Source organism: Trachurus trachurus (assembly GCF_905171665.1).
Source record: "Trachurus trachurus genome assembly, chromosome: 8".
Lineage (NCBI taxonomy): Eukaryota > Metazoa > Chordata > Actinopteri > Carangiformes > Carangidae > Trachurus > Trachurus trachurus.
In genome coordinates this window covers 10,693,325-10,719,216 of record NC_139905.1, presented here as the reverse complement: position 1 = coordinate 10,719,216, position 25,892 = coordinate 10,693,325, and the positions used below count along the sequence as shown (strand labels likewise).

Below are 25,892 nucleotides of genomic sequence, written 5' to 3'. Positions count from 1 at the left end.
CCTGGAAACAGACAGTGATTCAGACTTTATTCCTGCACAATGAACGGATCAAATGTAAAAAAAAGAATTTGAGTTCTTTTGTGTTTAAAGAAAAAAAAAGTAAAAAAGAAAAGGCTCAAAGATGGTCTCCAGATAAGCCGCAGTAAGATAACACTGCAGGTCTCGGGGGAGTGAATGCAGGACGGTACGGATTTCTTCCTAAACCTGTGAACAGCAGAGACATGTGGCACAGGCAGCACTTAAGCCCACTGTTTTGAGTGCAGAGAGAGATAAGACAGGCTGTCTCCAGGCAGCAGCAGCAGCAGCAGCAGCATTTCTTGCTGTTCAGTGTCGAGAAAGGCATCTCAAATCTCCACCGACACAAACACTATCTGTAGCTATCAATTAACTCCACGCACTGAGCCCCAGATTACAGTTTTTAACGGCTGTAACAAAGCTGCAGAGGTCAAACATTTCTCACCACCACAGGTTCTGCTTATAATAATCGGTGGACGTGCTTATTTTTTCATACAGCTTTCAGTACGTGGGGCTACAAGGCGCCAGTGTGAGCGCGTGAAGAGGATGTCATTTGCAGAAAAGCTCTTTGTGTGAACACGAGGGCTAAAAATATACATCAAAGTGTTATAAATTATCAGAACATCAATGTGAAAGGAGAAGTGTTTTTTCACAGCGCAGCAGTTTTTACTTAGTGGAAGAAGTCATGAGAGATCCTCCTTTAAAACGCACTTTATATGTATTTTCTCTGTTTGGAATAATTGAAAACAGTTTGATATCTTGATGAATTTTCCAAAAACATAACACTTCATAATCCTAAATAACGACATGCAGTAAGCGATACACCAACGGCGACATGAAAGTCACACTTCACACTTATGAAGTAAACGCATCTGAAACATCCTCTTTATTGCTTTACCGCGGTTCTAAGAACAGCTCGACATTCCCACGCGCAGATCGACACGTCTCATCGATTTCTAATCAGATTTCACAGCTTTCAAACTTAATTTTCACAACATTTGAAAAACAGATGGTAAACAAGACACTTTAAACTTTCCTCCTCATATGTGTAAAAGGTCAGCAACCCATATACAGTACATACACATATAGAGAGTGGGGGAAAGATCAACACATCAGAAGCTGCAATAATTTGTGTGTCAATTTTGAATCAGTGCACAGGATAAATGCTAAATACTAAATGGTACTTTTCTTTGACTGTGTTGGTCGGTCTGTCCGCTCCACAGTCCGATTCTGCAAGATTAAAAATCATTTCAGTGAGATGAACTGACTGAGAACATTATCGCATGAGATAAAACAGATGTTGACACATGGGACAATTGGGACATACTGTAGTTTGCAGCTGCAGTTGAAGAAAGGAAATAGATCACAATGTAGGCTATTGCATACTAGTCTGGATGACACAAAATGTTTAAAATAGCAATATCATACAATGGGGACTTCCAGCCATATGTACGTCCGAGTGACATTTACCAAATATACATATACATATTAATTGAACAAAAACCTATTATTAAATTAATCGTCAACTATTTTGATAATCAAATAATCAGTTTGAGTATTTTTTTTAATGGAAAAAAAGTCCAAATTCTCTGATTTCAGCTTCTTAAATGTGAATATTTCTGGTTTCTTTGTTCCTTTATGACAATAAACTGAGAATCTCTTTGGTTTGTGGACAAGATAAGATATTTGAGGATGTAATTTTGTGGTTTGGGAAACACTGATTGACACTTTTCAACATTTTCTCATCGATTCATCATTTACATAATCGACAGGTTAACCGTTAATGAAAATCATCGTTAGTTGCAGCACTATACACTACTCACAGAAAGCTAGGGATAATCCACTAATGGAAAATGTAAAAAGATCATGCTTCAGTGATTTAAGAATTGAAAGTAGGGCCTTGAGGAGAAGTGTGGAACAGTAATTTCTTCATCTCAAACAATGTGGTGAAACAAAAGCTGACAACAGCGGTGGGTATACCACAGCAATACATTATCACTTGTCGCTCACGTCCACTTCTCAGCCTTTCTGTGACTGTTCCAGTCTCTACGTGGTTATTCGCCTTGTTAAAGAACCACGTGTTTGTGTTATAAGAACTGAAACATTGAACAGACGGACATGTGCATTCAAAAGTTCAGAGAAGGTCAAATTAAGTTCATCTATAAAGGTTATGTTACATTACAGTTTTTGTGAGCAGTGTATCATACATGCAAATTCTATTAAATGTGAACTTACTCTTCTATAACTGATGTCATCTTCTAATTTTTACAGCGTAGTGCGTACTTTTGTTTATCTTTTTTATGATTATCATTTCGCTTTCAAGCATCTTCTGAACTATTTCTCATTTTATCTCATCTCTACACGCAAATAGTGGTAGCTAAAGTTGCAATTACCACATAGTATCTGCAAAAACACTGTAGCCTACTGTAGATATCACACAGTAAAGAAAACATATAAATCAATCATATATTTGTATCAAATGACAAACAGAGGCTCATCTGTCTTCCATGGTCTGACATCTATGTTTACAGTGTTTTAAAGTGACAGTACAGTTGCAAACAGAATACAGTTAGTATTCATAAAAGTAGATAGATGCCTTTATCATGCAATGGGGATTTTTCCTCACAGTGCGTCAAACATATGACACACTTTACTTTTCTGTAGTTCTCTTTTCCGCAGATCAGTCAGATTATAATCACAACAGGTGGTGTCTGAGTCCTGAAGCTGTGGTGGAAAGGTTTAATTCACTCGTGACGATGTTAAAGTGATTCACTGACTTGGCGAGTCTCGACACGCCAACGAGGTTTTGATTGTTTTTTTTTAGGCTTTTGCACAGGCGATTTAATGTTTTGAGAGATGCATTAAGAGTTGTGAGACGAACGAAGTCTCTGATGTGAGAGACTGAGAGTTGCATCAAAGCGAGAGAGGAGAGGAGCTGCGAGACGCGTCGTGCATGGCCCTTGTTTCATACTACATTACAGCTGCTTCTTGACAGCTGAGCCTGTGGTTCAGCTTTGTGGGCCTACACTATATACGTAGAAATGTGGATAAACAAGGGGATGGGAAGTCCCCGCATCTCACAGCACACACACAGAACAGAGCCTGAGAACAGTTAGAGTTTACTGTTAATGACTTCCCCAGTGTAATCCTGTGTCTAAAAGTAGGAGCGTAGAATATTTAGCCGCTCTTCTAAGGCCGCTTTGCCTTTTTTGGCATCTTGAGATCGGTGATAAGAGATCTTCAGAGACAAGCATCGATGCATGAATGATCACAGTTGTGGGTCTGTCAAACGCTTCACCTGAGGTACTTTCTGTTGCCGCTTTTGGTCTTGAAATCTGACTTGGCTGCCCCACTTCTGTGTAAGTTCAAGACTAGGTCAGGTGACCGCAGCCCGACTGTAGGCTGCTGCCAGTGCGTCAGTTTAACAGCTTATCGGTGTTTTAACAGTTAAAATGAGTGGTTGGATGTGTTGCATAACTTGCAAAATGCTGGTGAGCTGTAGTTAAAGTCTGGTTGAAGTTGTTTCTGCCTGGTTTCAATATATTAAGCGAAGCTATAGCGTCTCGCTGCCGTGGCTTTGTGCAGTAGTGTGTGAAAGGTTTAGGCCTGAAAAGTAAAGTGTGCATGCTTTCAAAAAATAATAATGTCATAAACAGTTTTTAGTCATGAATTATCTTCATGCAGGGCATTACATTCTCATAAAACCAACATCTGCCTTTATATTACAGTAAATAGCATCAGTTCTTCCTAGTTGCTTTTCAAGGTACTTGGCAGGAAGGTTGTTGGAAGCATCTTGGAGGACTTAGTGTTCTTCTTCTTCTGTGGATTTGTGCTGTCAGTGTCGTCAATCCCCTCATTTGATCCCACTGTGATGCCGAGACCATCTGTTGCATGGGAGACTCCTGGTTTCCGGAGATTCTTTAGTTGGGTTTGGTTTGGTTTGGTTTAGTTTGGTTTAGTTTAGTTTAGTTTAGTTTAGTTTAGTTTAGTTTAGTTTAGTGTAGTGTAGTGTAGTGTAGTGTAGTTTAGTTCAGTTCATTTGTTTTAGTTCAGTTCAGTTTAGTTTAGTTTAGTTCAGTTATAAGTTCAGTTCAGTTCAGTTTAGTTTAGTTTAGTTTAGTTCAGTTCAGTTTAGTTGTTTTAGTTTAGTTTAGTTATTTTAGTTCAGTTTAGTTTAGTTTAGTTCAGTTCAGTTTAGTTTAGTTCAGTTTAGTTTAGTTATTTTAGTTCAGTTCAGTTCAGTTCAGTTTAGTTTAGTTTAGTTTAGTTTAGTTTAGTTCAGTGCAGTTCAGTTTAGTTATTTTAGTTTAGTTCAGTTCAGTTCAGTTTAGTTATTTTAGTTTAGTTCAGTTCAGTTCAGTTTAGTTATTTTAGTTTAGTTTAGTTTAGTTTAGTTGAGTTATTTTAGTTTAGTTCAGCTCAGTTTAGTTTAGTTTAGTTCAGTTCAGTTCAGTTTAGTTTAGTTTAGTTCAGTTTAGTTTAGTTATTTTAGTTCAGTTCAGTTCAGTTTAGTTATTTTAGTTAAGTTCAGTTCAGTTTAGTTTAGTTCAGTTTAGTTCAGTTATTTTAGTTCAGTTCGGTTTCATTTAGTTCAGTTCAGTTATTTTAGTTCAGTTCCGTTTTGTAAAAAAGCATGCAGTGGAAGTTAGTACGACAAGCATCCCTCCAATAATGTATAGCTACAGCAAGCATCACTGCTGTGTCATTGCTTCTTGTTGCTATAAAGAGAGAACGTTTCTGAAATGCAACATCCTGTGTGTTCATGTTTGTGGCGGCTCAGCGGTGACTTGTGAACAGATGCCAGCCCAGAGAGTTTATTCTATTCTGAGGTGCGTTTTTTTTTGGTCTGCATGCATGCACATCCACCAGCACATGATGATGTGCAAGGACAGGGGGGAAAAAAGAGAGAAAGGGTGAGGGTGGGGGGGTGGTTGTTGCGCAGGAGGTTGCTAATAACAGCTGCCAGATGTGCCAGAGTCCCCGGAGCCCGTGCACATTCTCACAGACAAAGGAATGCTTGTGAGGAGCCCCAACAGGAAGTGAGGTCAGGGCCCTTGACCCCTCCCCTAAAAGCTCAGCAAGAGAGGAGAGACACAGCAGAGAGAGAGAGAGAGAGAGGGGTAGGGGTTGGGGGGGGGGCAGCTTCAATGGGGCAGCACCCCCTGAGAAGTATCCCATCATAAACCTGCTGACAGTGAGGAGTGTGAGTCCATAAAGGCCGTCGGGCTGCCACACACGCAACCTGCCAGCACTTCACAGAAAAGTGAAAAGTGAAAAGTTTCGAAGAGAAAAAAAAAACTCCAGCAGCAGCAACAGAAAGCATTGCAAAGTTGAAGATTTTTCTCTTTTTCACAACTTGTTCTTCTTTTTTTTTCAGTGAGTAATCTCTCTCTCCCTTCTCTCTCTACAGTCTGCACACACAGTCTGTGCGGAGGCGGCTCGGCTGGGATGAGTGCGGTGCGAGTGAGAGAGAGAGTTGCACAATCTCAACCCCCCCCACTTCTCCTCCTCCTTATCCTCCTCCTCCTCCTCCTCCTTCTCCTCTTGTGAGTCAAAGCTGCTGTAACTGTTTGTTACAGACCAGACAGACAAACACAGGACTGATTTGATTCACCTTTCGTGAGATGCCCCAACCGTGTGTGTTGTAGACTAAATGCCCCTGATGTCATAATCTCAGTTCATACTCATATCAAGCTTTCATGTCTGGGTTTTTGAGGGACTTCCTCTTTTTTTTTGGCTTCACTGGAAAAGAAAAGTCTGATCTCTGGATCCCTGCACGCAACCACAGCTTTCATTTCTCCCAACTATAAAGTCTTTCATTTTTCTGAGACAAAATCAAGTGCAAATCAAGACCAAAAAAAGATGTGTAAAAAAAGGAAGCAAAAAGGCAGTCTGAATAACGTAATAAAAAATCCTTTATTTATTCATTTTTCTTTTTAACATTTGTGTCATTTCGTCATCTCGTGCATGCCATGCAGGCTGTAGAAATCTCTTATTCAATCCCACATTTCTGCAACAGAAGCTAAAAAAAGGGAGGAGGCTCAGGCTCCACATGTTCTGGGAGATAACTAACAGTACAACACAAGACAGCTTCTTCGTCTTCTACTTATCACAGACACATGACATCATAGCCTCTCGGGATGACTTTGGCTTTCAGTGTAATGACTAGTGGAGAGATGATTATTACCTCCTCTGGGGTTGGACAGAGGCTCTTTCACTGAAGCTGCAGCACCTGCCCTCCTTTTCTGTTTGCCTATAGTGACTAACATCCACCTCTCCCTCTCTCTCTCGTGACTTACCTTCACCTTCACCTCATCTCAATCACACCTGTGTCCACACCTGGGGCGGAAAGGGAGGGGGGTTATAGGCCTGCACATGAAAAATGACTAATTAGAAACAGAAAATAGAACATAAAATGTGATATATTGAAAAAAATAAAAGAGAATGAGTGTTTATTTATATTATAAGACCAGACATATGAGTCCTATTGTGTTGTAAATAGAGCTGTATGCGTTTGTTAACTCACCACCACTACTACTGTAGGTCCCAGTGGGAAACAGAGCCAGGATGAGTGGAGGAGCGTGGACTCTGGTTCATGCTGGGAGAGAGAGAGAGAGAAAAAAAAAGAGGAAGTGAGGAGGAGGTTGAAACATCTGGACTTCATTTGGGAAGCGCTAACTGCTGCAGAGTGGAGGGGGAAAGAAAACGTCTCCAGAAATAGGCTTAACAACCATTTTTCCATATTAATTGCTGGTCCACAAATCCGCATCACCGGTATACTGAGTCCACGCGACTTGTGTGACGTTTTCATACCGCCCGCGTCTCGCTCACCGCTCTGTGTGTGTGTGTGTGTGTGTGTTGGTGTGTTTCTCTCGTGCGTGCGCATGTGCGTATTGTGCCACTACGAGTATTGTGCTCCCACAGAGAGCAGCAGACGGACTCTCTGACTGACTGACTGACTGGTGGATTAGAGCGACAAAGGAGAAAGTGAGGCATCTGCTCCCATTCATTCCTCCTCCTCCTATAAACTATAGCCTATACATACACTGTATATATATAAATATACATTTGGATAAGACGCTGCGCTCTCGCTGATCTCTGGACGGTTTCCGCGGTGGCTCACACACCGGGTATGGATTTACCACTGACTAGACAAGACACGCCGCCGCCGCCGCCGCCGCTGCAGCCAAGCCCTGAACCAAACTTTTAAAATTGTCATCGCCGCTTCTCGACTCCGCAGCAGCAGGAACAGAAACAGGAGCAGAAACAGGAGCAAGGAGAGCTCTGAACTTTTTTTGAACACCAGCGTTTTGTGACTATCTACACGTGAGAGGACATTTGGAGACAAATAGGTGTTGTTTGTCGGAGCAGCGTCCTCTTCTTTGCTGATGTCTACAACTATCACCACCACCGCTACCACTAGTACCACTACTACTACAACTACTACTACCACCACCACTTCTACATCTCTCATGGGGTGAGTATCTGTCTGGGTTTTCACTGTGACAGCGCCTGATGGCTGCAGCAGCAGCCGAACAAAAGGATCTGATCTGCTGCGTTCAGGTTTAACTGTAAATGGGAGTTGGTTTAACTTCGCTTTAACAAACAAACAAACAGAAAAGAAAAGAAAAAAGTCTTTACTGGTGAAACAAACTGCCAGTTTATGGTTATTCCCCCCTCCTCCTCTTCTTCTTTTTGGTGACATCAACCACACGCCACGCCAGGGATGTTAGGAAACTTTCTGAAACTTTACACTGACGCACTAAACTAAAAAACTGTATCGAAATGTCGTGTTTTCTTGAGTCATTGACACAGTTTGACAGCAGCTTTACGCCGCGTTTAGGGGACGCACCGCTGCAGGAGAGAAGAGAGGGAGAGAAAAGCTGCTCCATGTGACAGCTGCGTTTGTTCAACACCACCCTGCGTGCATATGTGTGTGTGTGTGTGTGTAGCCTAGCCTATGTGTGTGTGTTTTTTAATGAATAACAGTGTGCGGTGTTAAATATTAACACACCACCGCCTCCCTCGGCTGTCGATCACACAGCAGCGGAATGAATCACACGCTTGTTGCTGATGTTGCTGATTATGATGATGATGATGATGATGTTCCTTATGTTGCTGTTGTTGTTGTTGCTGGGGCCTGAGGTGAGTTGCGTGTGTAACCAGACGCGACCTTTACACACACACACGCACACACGCACAGTCACACTCACGCAGGTTGTTGAAAGCCGTTGCGCAGCCTGCTGTGCTGTGCGGTGCTGCGCTGTGCCCCCCTCCTCTCCCCTCCTCTCCTCTAGTCCATGCATCCACCCCCTCCTCCCTCTCTTCCCTCTTCGCGCTCTGACCCCTACGATGTTGTTGAGGCTTGTTCATCCGTCACTCTAAAGAAGCCATTGTATTGAAAGGATGTATTAATAAGACAAAAGCCCCCATTATCCCCCAATGTACCGGAGTTAATCTCATGTGCTCCCCTGTAGGAAGGCACAGACACAGACTTGAGCAGAGGAGAGCACAGCAGTGCATTGTTGTCAGATTTAAAATGAGTGAAAGACAATGACATACATGTGAATACACTGTCACACTGCCCACACATAGGCTACATGCATTAGGGAGTTTCAGCTGCAGATGGATGTAATGGAGAGGAATTTGCAGCCATGTATCTAGACTGTGCCATCTCTGTGAAAGCCTCTACTTGTTAACATTTCCTTATCAGCGCTCTTAAGGCCTCGCTATCTGAGCAGCACATTGATTGTGTCAGAGTGGCTGAACCCTGCAGAGAGAGGCAGAGAGAGAGAGGGAGATGCACCACCTAAGTGTCAGCAGTCTGGTCCTGAAGCATCCTGTTGTGGGAGAATCCTCAAATCACAGTGAGATAAGGTGATAAGGCGCAGGAACTAATGTTTATTGCTGAGATAAAAAAAAAGCCCCCAATCCATCACCCACCACCTCTCCTGTGGTTGGTCTCGTGCAGTTCTCTTCTCAGAAGCAGCAGCAGCAGCAGCGACACCACGCTTGTTGTGAAAGAAAGAAGGGGACGCTGCAAAAAAAGCCTCGTGTGGTGACATTATCTCAAGCCCCAGTGGAGGTTTTAAAGGCGTGAAAACCAAAACTGGTCAAATGCACGACGCAGCTTGCTGCTAAGTTGTTGAACTGAAGCAGAGCAAACATCTCGCTGTGATAACATCAGTCGTGGAGGTGGAAGAGGAAGCACGGTCAGCGGTGTTAGACAAGGACTGTGGAGTGTCGACGGCCCTGTCAGCAGCTTCATTGATGCTACAGTGGCTCGGTTTGTTTGGGGCGTTGACGGTCACTCACTCACACATATCACTCAGGTGCGTCTCCCAGCATGCCTTGGACAGGGCTGGATCGGAGGCATGATACAACCTGCTGGGGCCGTCTGTGTTGGCACACGGCTCATTGCACCAGAACAACACCCACCACCACCACAGCCTCTCTACCAGGCCTGACCACTGCCAGGCCGCTTCACACTCACACACACACACAAGCGTTCACACATTCACACGTCTTCGAAACCTCAGGGTGTTGATTTGCACGGGACAAATCATCTCACAGACGTTCACAGATGATGAGATGCTGTTAGTGTCACCAGTTTATATGTATATCTATATACAGCTCTGAAAAAAACCACTTCAAAATGATCAGTTCCTCTGGTTTTACTATTCATAGCTAGTGAAAATATGTAAATATGTAAAATGAACACTTTTGTTTCATGCTATAACCTACTGACAAAATTTCTCCCAAATTGGAAAAAAAAAATATTGTCATTTAGAGCTTTTATTTGTAGAAAATGGCAACAGGTCGAAATAACAAAAGAAATCTGGTGTTTTCCGACCTTGTATAATGCAAAGAAGTTGTAATATTCATTTTAAAACAACACAACACTACTTTTTAAACTGAGGAAGAGTTTAGAAATCAACATTGGTGGAATAATCCCAATTTTTAATCGCAGCAGTGTTTTCTTTTCATTTATTTATAATCTTTCTAGTTTCTTCATTAAATATGATTTGGTTCAGGTGAGTGAGTGTTGGGGTTCAATAGACACTGGTGGTGGAATCGATGGCTGCCATAGGCTACATGTAGAGAAGCTGATTTATTAAGAACATTTTGGAGTGGTCTCTTTATTTTTTCCAGAGCTGTGTATATATATTTATGTATAAGAGCTTTAAAGTCTTTTATTGTCAGAGCTGAGGGAGTCGGCCTCGGCCCAGCAGCAGCAGCAGCAGCAGCAGCCCATGACATCATGAGCTGAGGATGTGTGTGTTGTTGCTGACCCTGCTCACTACACACAGTAACCAGACCCTTTCTCAATGGGGACGAGCAAGGATGGCGTGAGAAATGATGAGTTGGATAAATAAATAGACGTATGGATAAATAAATTAATGGTAATTTAGCAGTGGGAACAGGATTGGAGCAGGGGATTTTTCTTTTTTTTTCATTCTAATGGAGCAGCAGGTCACTAGGGGGTTGAGGGAAGGCGGAGATGGGTGGGTGGGTGGTGTCGATCTCTGAAGGATGCTCGGGTTTCAGTCGAGGCCTGGGAGCGTTACGCTAATAGGAAGCAGCGAGAGAACCTTTTCCTTTGGGAGACTCCGCTCCTCTTTTGTTGTGTATACTCACCACTTTATTCAGCTTCACACAACAACAGAGAGAGAGATCAGAGGAGCGGCTCTGCTCTGCTCTGCTGCAGGCGCCCTGCTGCCCCTTGCTACCTGTTTAATAATAACCCCAAACCCAGTCAGGAGTCAGTCAGCAGCAGAAAGTCTCATTACTTCTTCTTACTTTTCTTTCTTTTTGGCTTTTTTCTCCTCCGGGATATTAATAGTGTTCTGCGGACGGCCATCTGGGGTTCGACAGGCCCGGAGTTCGAGCTGGTATAGGCCTACTCCCGCCCTTTAGCATGAAAAACACTTTCCTTGGGTGTGGCAGCTGGAGCAAAATAAACGCCTTCTGTTCGCAAGCTGCCCGACTCGCGCAAGTCACAACACACAGCTGACAGCATGGAGCTTTCTGATTCACAGCCAAGAGCTGGGAGTGCCTCGGATCAGAGACATTAATATGGCGTCGATCCTCTCCTCTATAGCTCTTGCTGCCTTTTTTCCCTCTTTCTCTTCCACGTTTTGTAAACACGTTTGAAAAGAGGATGTCACTGGAGGCCGAGGCAGGTAGAGAGACACACACATGCACATGCACACACACACACACACACACACTACTTAGTCACCCTATCTGTCTCTGCTTTTCAAAACAACCTCCCCGAGTACCGAGAAGATGCTGTCAGAGCCGCTCTGATTGTTGTATAAACATTTACACAAGCTGATATTTGGTGGAGAGAAGTGGAAAAAAAAAAAAGTCAGCGTGACTATTTTAAGAAGATGTTTTACCCAATGAAAGAATCCATTAGCCCTTTAAGTCTCCTGTTACATTCCTGTTCCCCTTGAATGACAAACTATAAGACCCCCCATGACCAGGCGCTAATGCTTGTAGCAGCATGCCAGGATTTCCTGACGCTCTCTGGTGCGGGGATGAGGTGACAGCCCCCTCGCTGGCTGCATGCACAACGCTCTCACTTGGAAGTAATGCAGAAAACGGTTGTTCTTCTGAGCTTTTCTTTTCTTCATTGTGCAACTTTTTTTGAACATTATAGGCTACACGTCCCCTCACAGACAAAGACAGGCAGGTTGAATGAATACAGGGTTGGGGGGGTTTCTGGTTTCTGCAGCGGCTGCAGGAGAAAAGATCTGCAGCAACTCTCTGCTGCTGCTCCACCGCGACCTTTCCTCTAGGTTGTTGCACACCGTGTGATTTATGAACCGGTCGGGGGGAACAGGCTCATACTGTCTGTTCCTGCGGTCGTCTTAATCAGTGTGGTCATGTCGTGGTTTCCTGATTTCGGGTCATTTCCAGCAACTTGCTCCTGGAGCCGATCTCGGAGCAGGTGAAGCACATGAAGGTGCAGCAGCGGTGGTTTTGTTGGAGCTGGAGAGAACCACGACCACCACTATACTACCACCTCCTCCTCCTCCAGCTCTTTCTCCTGTTTCTCCTGTTTCTCCTTCCCTCTTGGAAGCCTTTGTTATCCAGTCAGCTTTGTTTGTGCAGCTGGAAAACTCAACAGGATTACTTCAACACCCCACCTCCCCAGATCCAGAAGTATAAGCTGGAGACAGTTTTCTTGGATTTCTCGTTGCCCCCATGCAGCCAAAGCGAGAGCCTGTTGAAGACATTGATTTGAGTTTTTTGGAGCTGAAACTCGGCCTCTCCTCCTCTTTCTCCTCTTTCTCCTAAAGCTTTTTCACATTTTCTCTTAATATCTTTTAAAAATCTGTGGCCTAGTTGAGTTGGAAAGAGTCATTAAGATTGTTTATTCTGCAAAGGCCTCAGCTTCAGCCTCTTCCAGGCTTAAAGACACGATGGAATTAACCTCCAGCCAAACACAAGCCGGGTCATGATGGAGGCCAGACTGCTCCATCGCAACAGACTGATTGAGTGGAAGTGGATGCTGTTTACTTTAAACTAATATGACAACTGTTCCAGCACGTCCATTTTCAGAGGTCAAAGTCAAGTAGCTGTTGTCTCGGCTCACGGCAACGCTCACTTTCTGACCTGTTTTGGTTTTTTGTGCAGACTTTCCAATTCACCCAAAACCTTGTATAAGGTTTGGTTGAGCCCAGTTATTTACTACAGGGCCTTTTCTTTCTTTCTTTCTTTTAAAAAAAATGTACCAGTGTAATGTTGCCAGGAAATAAAACAGACACAGTATCCGTCCAAAAACTGTGTAACTTTAAATACCCTCGAGTCTCTTTCCAGTGCAGGCACACATTCATTCGGCTTTAAGTGCAGGTTGTAACTGTGAAATACGTATATATATATATATAAAAATATATTCAGTTGGAGATATGACGCCCTCATGTCAGAGAGGAAGATTGATGTTGACATTACGAGAGTTTTCTAAGTAATAAATTTGCTTAAATCAACCCAAGAATTTCTTAAATTGTGTTAAAACCGAAGTGCGGCCAGTGTGGACACAACAATGTTCTCTCTCCAGGCAACCGTGTTTTTCTCCCCCCGACCTCACGAAAAAACAGAGCTGTGTTTAATGGACCTGTGTTTGCCAGAGTGAGTCTGACTCTGCTGGAGTTGTTTTCCTTCGCCGGACCACGAGGAGAGATGGTGGGCCTCCATCAATTCGTCATCTTTATCAGTGGGCAATCATGGCGGCTTTGTGCCCCTGTGTGTCGGCCTGTGTAGATGTAGATGGTATCGTTTTTCTCCCCCTCCCCACCTCCTCCTCCTCTTCATGCAACAGCGCTCTCTGCTTTGTCGCCAGCACCTTCAACCTTTTGCTTTGTCTTGCTGTTTCTGCGGGTAACGTTGGTCGCGCAGGAAATCGCCACAACATCACCTACACAACAACACCCACGTAACACAATGGATATATGTTGTCATGTCTCGTATAGCTGCTGGCACGCCACACATACACACACACACACACAACAAACAATCAGTATTAAAACTCTCTCACGGCAACCCACGCCGTTTCCCAACGAGGCAACAGAACATGAGAAGGGGTGGAGTTCAAGGTCTGGCAATAGAGGAGAATAGGAGCAGGGATCTGGGACAAAGGGAATCTAAAAAGAGGGTTCAAAGCCATTCATTAGGGGGAGACCTCATTGTAAAGACAGGAACATGGGAAAAGGTGTGAGAAGTGGCTGAAACCTGAATCAAGCGCATCGACCTCAGCACTTCAGACCTTCCTAAAGCTTTCTTCTGATGCTTACACCTGCCAGAACTCACCTATAACTTCTGTAACCGTGTCTGTACGTCTGCCTGACAATGGCGTCATGTGGTTAACACTTGTTCACCTTTATACGTAGGCTACATGCAAATCTGAGAAAATACACGGCTGAACATTTTTTATATGTGGTTCACCACATCAGGCTCATAGTTGAACGTTATGTTTTTCATGTCGAGCAAATCTTAGGAAGCTTTGCACATCATCACGAGCACATCCGGCGTCTTTGCAGAAACACACGCACGTAGGCCTACCTTCAATAGTGAATCAAAAGGTCGATAATATGCTATTTCGAAACTTCTCACACCTTTTACTTTTTTTGTGTTTTCCACTCTCACTGACCAGAGGAGTCACACAACGAGATCACAGCCAGATAAGAAAGTGTTGCACAGTTTCTTTAGAGTGAGAACTGATTGCACAGTGTGTGTGCCGTAATGAAGTTTTTAATGGGGGGGCTATAAGAACATGTCTGCTCCAGATGTGCGCTAAATAAATCCTGCTTGATGTGCATTTAATCACCTCTTTGTGGCCTCGTCTTTTGATCTCTGTGGTGAAGTTTAAAATATACGAGGGGAGGAGGGAGACGGGACGGTGAGGGGGTGGGGGGTTTGTTGGAGTGAAGACGATGTGGCTCTGCCTGCGAATCAGGAACCAGCATGAAAGGGGAATATGCAAAACGGAGAGATATTAAAACATGAATAATTCTGCAGCCAGTGAGTAAAGTTGACAGGCACGATACGAGGGTGAAGGTATTACAGTAATTGCCTCTCAGGCGCCACCCTCGGAGATCCCCCTCTCCTTCACACCCCCCACCCCCTCACAGTGGGGCAGACAGGGAGGTGGGGGAGGAAAAAAAAAAAGAGGGGGAGAGAGGGGGAGATGTCTGCCGGTCATTGGGTTATGGCTCCTGAGGCTGTGCGATGCCCTTCTTTACGCCGCTCTCTTTTGTCTCGCTAGCAAAAAAAAACCTTGAAGAGCCCCCGAGAGCACGTGAACAGCACATGAACAGTTGCCATAAATAAAACCTCTTGCAATGCTGCAGCGATGATGAACTCACTGTGTGGAGAGGAACAGAAAACAACACGAGGCTCCATGAAACAAGCTGTAAAAAAAGCAAAAAAGAAAGAAAAGAAACATTCAGTTTTTGTCCCTGACTGAACTGTGTTGACAGACTGAACCCCTCACATGATGAGGCTGCACCCAAACTGTCAGAGTGTTTGACGAGCGAAAGGGTAATCCCTAATTAAATGGCAAGAGTCTGTAGAGTATTGAGGACAGGACAGCCTTCCCCCCACCCCCCTCCAACCACCCACCAACCACCCACTTCCCTAATATCTAGCAGCTTATATCTAGGTTTTAATGAAGCATAAGCGTGTTAGCATAATAACGGACAAAAGAGAAGCAGGACGGTTTTCTCCTGGAGCTAAAATTAACAGACAAGAAGGAACAGTTGAACCATTAAAAAAAAGAGGAAACTGCGTTGTTGGTTCACTCTCATCTAATGCCACAGTGAAGGTTATCATGACACCACTACTACGGTTCAATAAATACTTCTGTATTTTTAGATGCAAATGCAAATGCAAAACAAAAAAAGGATGTGAATTGTACCCATCATATGTACGACATAGTGGCTTGGCACACTACGCGTATTGTGTTGCCAACTTATTTCTTTTTACTTTTACTGCTTTGTAATTTGTTGTCCCTCAAAATGAGACATCACAGAGTGAGATACTGCAAGGCAAGCCCCCCTTGTTTCATATCTCTCAGTTTGTTTTCTGAAACGGGCTCTCGCCTCTCTCGTTTCTCTCTCTCGTCTCTCTCTCTCGGGTCGGTCGCGTTTGCACTTCCTTCTGAAAAACCTCTTTATTTTTCATCTTGACTTTTCGAGGAGCCGCTGAGGTGACAGCTCTGGCCCACGTGTTGGCCTCAACCCCCGCGTTTTGTCTCCCTCCCTCCCACCCCAGCGGAGCACAAGGCCACAGCGTGTGTTTAAAAGCACGTATCAGCCTTTGTGACTCTCAGCTTTGATTTCCAGTAAAACATCTGCACATATCCAGTCAGTGGAGATAAGAAAAAATAACTAAATCGGCTGCACGCTCAGGCCTAAAACATTCAGAAAACATTTAGTGGCGTTTATTCTTGTGAAAGTTTAGTAGTAGTTTCAGTCCTGACTCCTGACGGCTTCAAGTGAACACATTTTCTGTTACCCATGTGAAGCTGCGGTGCTGAGTTTAACCTCAGACAGGTTTTTTTTTCCTGTGTTCAGCTCCCTGTCTTGAGATCAGCTGTACAGAGATTAGAGCAACTGCTGCGAGCGTGGGAAACGTGTTTATGGTTTTATTCTCACTAGTATAGAAGAGAGGCAGCAACGTAAAGAGTATAAAGAGAGCAAACAGGCCAAGGTCGTCTGAAGGACCAGCAGCAGCACCACCAATCCTCCCAATCATCCCAGTTGCACTGATACTGGAAACACAAACGCTTTTTTTTTCCTGGAAACTGAGAGCTGGGTTAATCAATAGTGTTGCTGTGCTAATGTGAAAAGATCTCACACACACACACAGTTGCACACAGTCACACTCACACACACACACACGTAGCCTCGGGGGCTCAGTGATGGATAGTGCAGCATGGGGACACTGCGGCCACCTGCCAGCAGACACAGTCCGTCCCTGTGTTTCCAGCCGTTACTCAGCGGCCTTGTTGCATGAAGCTGCTGCTCGATGCAAAAGAAAGAAGAGGAAAAGAGAAATGTCTCTCTGTGCCGTGGCTCAGCTCTCACACTGTACATGCCAGTGCATTTTTTTCTACCGAACCCAGACCATTACAGTATGTGATGATGAGTTTTGAGACAGAGTATAGAGAAAACGGTAGACGGGAGGCACTGTGGCGTCTTTTCTCTTTAGTAATTTCCGGCCTGTGGTAGCAGCTCCTGTGGTGGCAGTGGTGAAACTTTGTGGTGGTAATAGCTGTGTGTTTTCTCCTGTTGAGTCTGACATGTCAACACTTGACTTGGGGAAACTTTTACAGTACACCGCCGCACTTTGCATAAGGAATTTTCCTCCCAGGAGCTTCAGCTTACGACTGCTGCACCTTCACGCCAACGCAATCACACCTTTTTTTTTTTTTTTTGATGATTTTTTTTGTTTTGTTTATGTCACCTGAAATCCCCCTCTGTCCTCGACCCATAAAAAAAGCACCCTGGCCCACATTACATCCTGTTTCAATATATAGACTGATGATGTGTTCCCTTTAAGAATCACATTTGCTTTTCATTTCTCTTTAATGTTTGTACTTCTCAAGTCAAATGCGGACTTATCGTTTCGTGTCCACGCCATTTAGAAAACGGCTGCCGCTGAGAGAAGAAAGGTGTTGGCTGATCAGAGCACCCAGAGAATCGGTGCTTCCCTGATTTCTCCATTAATGGCTGCAAAAGACGAACAGGAAAGAACAAATCACAGCAGCAGATGCTTTTTTTTTTTTTGTCCATCCATGATGAATCTCCTCGGGACTGTTGGAGAGATTAAGTCTTTAGTGTAGAAAGCATCTTGCAGAGGAGGCAGGAAGCCATTAAATTTCCCCTTTTTTAAAATGGAAAATTGTACATGATTTAAGTTTTTTAATATATTTCAGTCCCCGCGACCTTTCTGCTGCGGTGTCATTGGGCTCATTCTGAGGTCAAGCTGTTGAATCTGATGCTGTGCCGTGTGTTGCCATTACAGCAGCTTATCCACAGAGTGTGTGAAGGACAGATGGAGGAAGATGTGATACAGGATGTTTCACAAACCACAAACGGCAAACGAGAGAAGAATTAGAAGAAGAGCGCACGCCGGGTGATTCTTGATAAACCAAATAGCATTTGACTGAAAACAGAGATAAGATGAAATTGTAAACTGCCTGAGCACGAGGCCGGAGTCACCGCTCTTTATCGAGACTGTAATGTTTGTGCAACATTAAAACGTGGGCATGCCATGCACGCTCCGTCAGGGATTTCAGGAGCCGTGTCTTTGCACAGAGAAAGTGAGGTGGAGGAGGTTAAAGTTGTGTGTGTGTGACAGGTAGCAGGTGGTGTAATGGACCGTCCTGTTGCCTTGGTTTCCTAGTGAACAGACGGTCTGCTAATTGGGGCTTATCAGGTGTTTCTGGGGAGAAAAAAAAAAGAAAAAACACCTGAGGCTTTTTGTGCAGCCATTTGAGGGGGAAACCCTGTCTTGTTAGGATTAAGAGGAGATGAGAGTTGTCTTTCAGCAACGAAAGCTTCAGTCCATCCTGAATCAACTTCTAAATTAATCTATGCTGCAGAGGTGTTTGCAGCTATTTGCAACAGTAGCTCCGTGGTTGATTGAAATAGATGCGGTTTCAGAAAGGAGGTGAGACACTGTGTTGGCACATTTCTCAGAGCAGGTACCGTGAGAGCTCCTCTGTATCGTTTCAATAATTGACGTAGATAGGTGCAAAATTAGTGATGATAAGGACAGAATCAACTCTCTGCGGGGATATCCTGTCTCCTGTCTGGCCTCCTTTTGTCTCCTGCGTTCAGCTTTGTTGTTTCACCCTCCCCGTCCGTCCACAGCCGTTTCTTTCGTCACCTTGTCTAACCGTGTCTGAGCCTCACGGTGAAATCCACACAGGATATTGTGCTATTCGTCTTTCTGCAGCGTTGTTACACCTTCACCTACATCACAGCACTTTGACACCGGCTTGTGAAACCACTGAACTATTATTTCACGGCTTCTTTCCCCATGAGATCACATTTACTTTTAAGATTAAAGTAATTACAACTCATGCAGCAACTCAAAACTATGTCAATGTAATTAAGCGTGGACATGAAAGAGTCAAAAAGGAGGCAACCCTCACAGCAAATGATATATTTAGCCTTGGAAATGTTTAATCTAGCCCTTACTTGTCGTCCCAAATGTCAAACGAAGGGCACGACTTTGCTTGCAGATGGGACAGGAAGAAGTCCCCACTCCTGTCGAGCAACCAACCAACCACCCGTCTGAATGGGACACAGCAGGTGGAGGTGCAGGGCAGGGCTGTGACGAGACTGTAGGCAAACCAGCCCGTCAGGTTTCCCTCACACACACACACACACAGTGAAATCCCTTGGTGACAGACACCAAGGACTCACGCGTTGTCACAAGGACCTCGAGCTGTCGGCACAACAGATGGGGACAGAAAAAGTGTCCTGTAGGAAAAGCACACAGAGCTGAGAGAGAAAGAGAAAGAGAGAGAGAGAGGGTGGAAAAATAAAGGAAATCAAACAAAGGAAAAGCAGAAACTTTTTTTTTTTCCCCCCTTTCTCCTAGCTGGCTGGAGGCGGTGGTGGAGATGCAGAACTGGTCTATGTCGGCTGATTTTTTCCATTATTAAAATCATTATAGACTGCAATAATGTAACCTAATTTGATTGCGCTGGTGCAGCTGGCACATGTGCTCAGCCTCAAGCCTCCTATTTGTGTCTATTAATGGAGCTAAAAGGGATGGAGAGGGGGGAGACAGGCAGCCAGGCAGGCAGGCAGGGCTCTGGGAAGGGGAGCGCTGAATTGTAAATAAATTTGTGCTATGATACAGTTGCAGCAGCCAAATGGAAGTGTGCTGTCCCATTATTGAGGCTGAAGGGCAACGCTCTTCACGTTGAAGGAGACTATTGTTCTTTGTTCCTGCTTGAGGAAACAGTGTGCTGGTTATTGCTGGCAACCAATAGCAGCTGCCTGTGTTGCCTGAAAGTGTGTGTGTGTGCAGGATTTTGCTACAGAGTCGCACATTTGTGTGGTGTGGTTGTGGGGAATGGTGCATGTGTTAAAAAGAAAAAAAAGTCGGCCTCCGCGGTGTTGCAACAACGCAACACATTGACCAGTTTTGTCTATATGTGCTCATCATCGATGACGTCTCAGATTCCTGCCTTTGTGTCCAGATGCCGTTCCACATGCATGCTCTCTGTCTGGTCTTTGTCTCGCTCCCTCTCCATCGCTCAGTCCCTCAGGTTGAACAGAGCAGAGCTGAGCTGAGCTGAGCTGAGCTTCAGCCCCAGTTTCCACTAAAGCTTTCCAGTTGAGAGCAGCAGCAGCAGCAGCAGCAATAGCAGCAGCCATAGCCATCATCCCTGGCTAGATGTGAAGACAAGCATCAGTGTTGAATTACCTCTGGAGCTGGCCTGCAGAGGGATCCTGTTACTTTTGACAGGTTTAAGACACCAGCTCCACCTCTAATTAGATTTCCAGAGCCTCCAACTTTCCTTTTGTTTTCAGCTGCGTTTAGTTTGTGTTGCTCTGGGCGCAGGTTTTCTCTATTAAAAAAGAATATTTATTTCTATTCATTTGTTCACATTTTATTAGCTTTGGCTCATTATTGTAAATTATTCCAAAGATCCCCCCTCAAGCCGGTATTGTCTGCACTAAAGCTATTAACAGCACTTATTCTAACACTTGAAATTAAAAGTCCCCAGTGCACTGAATTATTCAAATGCCACCACTGTGTCAGTCAAGTGGCCTCCGTTTCCTCGTGGGTATCTATTTGATTAGCTTCTCCGGGCTGTTTGGAGGGGGCTTGGCGGGGAGGGGGCTTGGCGGGGTCAGGATGAAGAGGTCTGGCTGATCCACAAGCTATGCTGAAGTTTCAAGAGGTAGCTCACTGGAGTGGAATGGTTCGCTCCCCACAACAATGCCGTGTGTTGACAGCCGAGTGCTCGGACAGGGTTGGTGGAATGTCCCCTTCAGACTGCGAGCGAGCAAGCGAGCGAGTGCAGCCCCTTTGTCTGTCTGAACGCCAGCGCTCACAAAGCATTTATTCTTCTATACCTGAAGATGAACTCTGCCTGCACAGGTTCAACATCCACCCAGACAGAAAGAGACAGAGAGAGAGAGAAAGAGAAAACAAAGTGGGATGATCTTTGAATGCTAATATTCCCCCACAGAGTCATTTTTTATCATAATGTACGACTCCCTGATGAGCTACTGGATTATGACCCTCCATCTGTTTTAGTCTGCAACAAGCTGCAACTGTTGCGAATGCGATACAGTACAGAGAGTGCAGTGTGTGTTCGCTCTGTGGCGATTCATTTGTAACTTTTGTCCGTATTTACTTTAAGTTTAAACTCTTGTTGTTGTTGAATCTCGGTCGATCTCGGGGGTTTGTATCTTAAAGCTCTGACCTGTTTTTGCTCCGTCTTCGAGTGGATTTCAGAAATGTTTAGTTTCCGCTCCGCAGACTGGACTGGACGAAAGACAGGTTGTTGCCTAGAGACTTTGTTTTGCTTTGTTGGACTTCGTCCTGGGCGAGTGCATTGCCCTTTCTTTTTTTTGTTTGAAAATGTATGTTTGCTTTGTCACAGTTTATTTCATCAGCAAGTAATCCAGGCCCTTTTCTCTTCCTTTGTGTGTCCGCAGGTGACCCACATAGAAGTCCTGAGACGTGACTGTGGGACAGGCGGTGTCCCCTCCCAGCCCGGGCCGTCTTCCTGTCCAGAAAGGCAATGATTATCTCAGTCGACGCTCTGCACGACTCCACTGTGTGAATGAATCTTTGCTGTAAAGCCCCAGTGCTCTGCCAGCCCGTCACCATGAAGAGCAAGTATTCCGAGTACTACAACACCACGCTCATCCACTCCTACTATGCCTACGCCAAGAACATGACCCCCGAGGAGCTGAACGAGGTCATCAAGAACAAGAAACACCTCCCCACCCTCAGCATCGTCATCGTGGTCCTGTGCACCATCATCATCCTGGAGAACCTGCTGGTCCTGGTCGCCGTCTTCCGCAACAAGAAGTTCCACTCCGCCATGTTCTTCTTCATCGGCAACCTGGCGTTCTCCGACCTGCTGGCCGGCTCGGCCTACATAGCCAACATCTTCCTCTCGGGGTCGAGGACTTTTCAGCTGGTGCCCGTGCAGTGGTTCATCCGGGAGGGCACGGCGTTCATCGCTCTGGCGGCCTCGGTCTTCAGTTTGTTCGCCATCGCCATAGAGCGCTACATCGCCATCACCAAGGTGAAGGTGTACGGCTCCAACAAAACGTGCCGCATGTTCCTCCTGATCGGCGCCTGCTGGGTCACCTCCATCCTGCTCGGAGGACTCCCCATCATCGGCTGGAACTGCATCAACAACCTCCCGGAGTGCTCGGCGGTGCTGCCGCTCTACTCGAAGAAATACATAGTGTTTGTTGTGACCATTTTCAGCATCTTGCTACTCTCCATTGTCATCCTCTACGTGAGGATCTATTTGATTGTACGCTCCAGCCACCAGGAGGCCACCAACTCGCCGGCCTACGCGCTTTTGAAGACGGTCACCATAGTGCTGGGCGTCTTCATCATGTGCTGGCTGCCGGCCTTCATCATCCTCCTCCTAGACTCGTCCTGCGGCATTCAGTTCTGCCATATCCTCTCCAAAGCGGACATCTTTTTCGGCTTTGCCACTCTGAACTCGGCTCTGAACCCCGTGATCTACATGCTGCGCAGCAAAGACATGAGGAAGGAGTTCATGCGCGTGCTGTGCTGCTGGGGCGTGCTGCAAAGCGGGCGGCCCGCCGACCGCTGTCTGGTCCTCCTAAAGAGCTCCAGCTCGATGGAGCACTGCACGCATAAACTCGAACACCAGACCACACCCATCATGCAAGACTGTACCACCTGTGTCTAATACGGTGACAAACACATCAGAGTGCTTGTGTGTGCGTGAATGTGTGTATAAGTGTGTGTGTAAGCGTGTGTGTGTATAAGAGGGTTGTGATGAGACGGAGAGAAGCCAACACACACCCTGGACTGAGACGCCCCGGCGAGGCTGGGACGCAGCTGTCTGCAGAGAGAAGAAAGAGAGAGTGAAAGACACTTTTTTTTTTCACGACGCAGACTGTTTTTTGTATTACAATCAAATTTTGTGTGAGTCCACAATCAGCGTTCAATCACTTCACCCCCGCTGTGGGTGTAAATCACAATGTTTCAAAGAGGGGAGAACCAATTTCAAGGGTGAGAACTTTCAGAAATGTGAAAATAGCTTTTTTTTTTCTCCATGGGTACTACTCCCATTAGTTAAGATGGAGTTTGCGAACCATTTTAATGTATAAATGTATACGCCTGTCATCTTGATTTTGTTTTTTTTTCTTTCTAAACATGTAAAAAAAACCATTTTAAAAGCCAAACAATGGAAAACAAATAGCATGCATTATATCATACTAGTTACGATGAGTCGTCTTGGGCCTTTCAAGAACTGAGTCAATGCAAAGCTCGCAGAGTCGCACTTTGTAGATTTTCTTCAGTGACTGTTTGTTGTTTGTGAGGTTGAACCACATCGCTCTCCTTCACTGATATGTATGTATGTATGTATGTATACATTAGGCCTTTTACACATCCACGGCTCGTTCCTCCTTACAGACCTGAGGGCAGTGATCAGCTTCACTCTGCACTGCAGCTCCACAGCATAATAAGCCATACTCCCTCAACCAAACCAGGGCTATATACTCCCTATATAACCTTGCTTAAACCATCTGATAAACAACAAATTAACATAATCTGCTTACATTTACTGCATGAAATTCTAACTAATTTGTAAGCACTAATGTGTATGATTATATTCCAGCTCCAGCTTCCATCACTAACACCCCTCCCCTCCCTCGTTCACCCTCATAATCTGTCCCCTCTCGCTTTTACTGTTGTCTTTTGTATCTTATCAGTTTCCGTCGAGGAAGGCCTAATCAGAAAGCACATTTCCTGAAGTGAGTTGGCACTGATGATTTTTTTTTTTTTTTTTCTACTCATTGACAGCTGTCCAGCAGCTTTTTGACAAATGGGACCAACGTCCTGACAGTGTTGTAGCAACATAGCAGCGATGTGCTGTCTCTGTTTGTGCCTTCCTCTTGGGGAATCAGGCTGAATGTATGTATGAAGTGTTTGGGGCAGGCGCTCCGTTGTTGACAGTATTATTGATATTGATAATGATTTTTTTGAATTACCAAGTCACTGACGATCAGAGAGTGGGATATACACAGGGTAGGTCAAAGGTCACTCTCACTGTGAAGTCTTAAATGGCACCAAGAACAAGTAAAACATGTTGTGAACATCCTGGTTTTTCAATTTGCCCGCCGTAATAACGCCATACGCAAGGCAAGACATACATAGTCTCATGTCTTCCAAAGACCCCTCGACTCCCTTTCAAAATAAGAGAGGTCCTTGTTTCAAATGCACAGAGGGGGGAAACCGCCTCCCAGGGAGGTTCGCTTCATCCTCATCCTACGACATCCTACGACACGCCACTTCCTTCAGCCGTAGGAAGTCCTGTTTCTCATTGTCCGGTTCCTGTTGTTCAGACTTACACTAACCTTCTTCCTGTAGACACACATTTAAATCGCTTCTCTCCCTCAGTGTTTTTTTTTTTTTTATATTGACATTTACATCTAGACGGCCAAGTAGAAATGGTGACAAGCACTTTGGCAGCTTCAGTGACGTTTGCTCCCCCCCCCCCAGTTTATTTCAGACGGAGAGGTCTTTGAATCTATGTACCTATCACTTTGTTGTGTTGCCTGATTCTATGATTTTGTTTATGATAAATATATGAAAAACTATGTATGTTTGTAAGTATGTATGTATGTATGTATCTTTGTACAGTATGTATGATTTGTGTTGTATGAAATGTCTCGTGTGCAATAGCCTTGTGTGTCCAGTAGCACGCTGCCTGTGTTAAACCGGTACAATCTGAAACACTAATGTAGGTACATAAACATTTTGTAATTGCATTCCCTTTTTATAAAATAAATGAAATACTGAAAGAATCCATTTCGTGGTCGTGGGGTTTAATTATGAGCTGTGAAGAAATGTAATTGCAGCTGTGGCTTTTCTGCAGGTCCTGAGACGTCTAAGTATTGTGCCTGAAAGAAGTTCTCAAAGTGCAGCATTTAATCCAAACATGCTCCGACATGGTCAGAAAAACACTAGTGTCATCACAAAAAGAGCAAAATGGTACATGCAAATACGGCTCAGTCGTTAATCATGGCTCGCTTATCTATTAAAGCTGTTCAATAGCTTCAAGGCTAAAAAGCAAGACGGGGGCTATGATGGGAAGCTGAGCGAGAGGGCAGAGAGGGTGAAAAAGGGTTTGGTCTGTTTGCGAGATAGTTTGTCTGAGAGAAGCATAAAGAACGGTCCTGGGAGAGGCTTTCAGGAGAGGGGGAGACTCGGGGTGAGGGGAGAGGCTGACTTATAGCGGCCTTGAGAGAGTTGGGCCTGTTTCCTGTCAGACGTCCAGGATTCCTGGGTGGGAACATTGACTGAATCAGCCCCAGGAGGCTGCGCTGCTGGGAAGGCTGCCAAGTCTTTCCAGTGCCCTGCAGGATATGACATCAGACTGAGAAACCTGAAGGTGAAGTCGCAAAACACAGTAATAATATATAAGTCAGCAGCACACAAGACAAGACTGATGCCTGTTTATCCCAGAGAAAACAGGACAATCTGTAATACTTGATGAATAATCCAAAATGACCTATCACACATGGCCAGAAAAACAAGAACACACTTGACTATCATCTCTGACATGATCCTCTGTCTCTCACACACATCTGTAACTGCCCTTACATGTAAAACCGATCACACCTCAATCACAACATGTCTGACAGACTAACGTGACCAGGCTGGTAGCAAACATGAGCAATATGACAGGGAGAAGAAGATTTACAACCAAAGATTTACCAACGTGAAGAAGCCTTTGATCCCTGTGTGTCAGATTATCAGTGACGTAGCGCCACCTTGTGGTGAAATGGCAAAGCACATGACAGTCAAGTTGTGAAGGATGTTTTTTCTTCATATTTCACTTCTTGTTATATAGAAGTCCATCGACTTCTGTTTCTGTATCTTTTTATTTTTATTTTCAACATCTGTATCAGTGGTGGAAGTATTCAGATCCTTCACTGGAGCAAAAGTGCCAAAACAGCTATGAAAAAATACTCCTACTTAAGTAAAACAATAACAGTGTTGACAGCAAAATGTTAAGTAGTCTATTACAGTTTTTCACAATTGTTAAAACACATTTTTCAAATCCTCCTGTTCTTTTCTCAGAATTGTAAACACAAAACTCTTTTCCCACACTA

At 44.6% G+C, this 25,892-nt stretch overlaps 2 protein-coding genes across 3 annotated transcripts in view; both read left to right on the top strand.

The window, feature by feature from the left end:
- The window catches only part of cUnh16orf89 (chromosome Un C16orf89 homolog), a 302,917-nt gene that overhangs the window by 143,612 nt on the left and 133,413 nt on the right, over positions 1-25,892 (top strand). The gene's annotated exons all lie outside the window — the stretch shown is intronic.
- Positions 3,198-24,545, top strand: s1pr2 (sphingosine-1-phosphate receptor 2). Of its 2 annotated transcripts, none has more exons than XM_083977954.1 (2): positions 3,198-3,318; positions 21,213-24,545. In XM_083977954.1, the coding sequence occupies exon 2, from the start codon at positions 21,341-21,343 to the stop codon at positions 22,454-22,456; it is 1,116 nt and encodes a 371-aa protein (XP_083834080.1). In that variant the 5' UTR covers positions 3,198-3,318; positions 21,213-21,340; the 3' UTR covers positions 22,457-24,545. The 2 variants fall into 2 exon arrangements, with proteins under 2 accessions (XP_083834080.1, XP_083834079.1); XM_083977953.1 differs by lacking the exon at positions 3,198-3,318 and adding an exon at positions 5,919-7,492.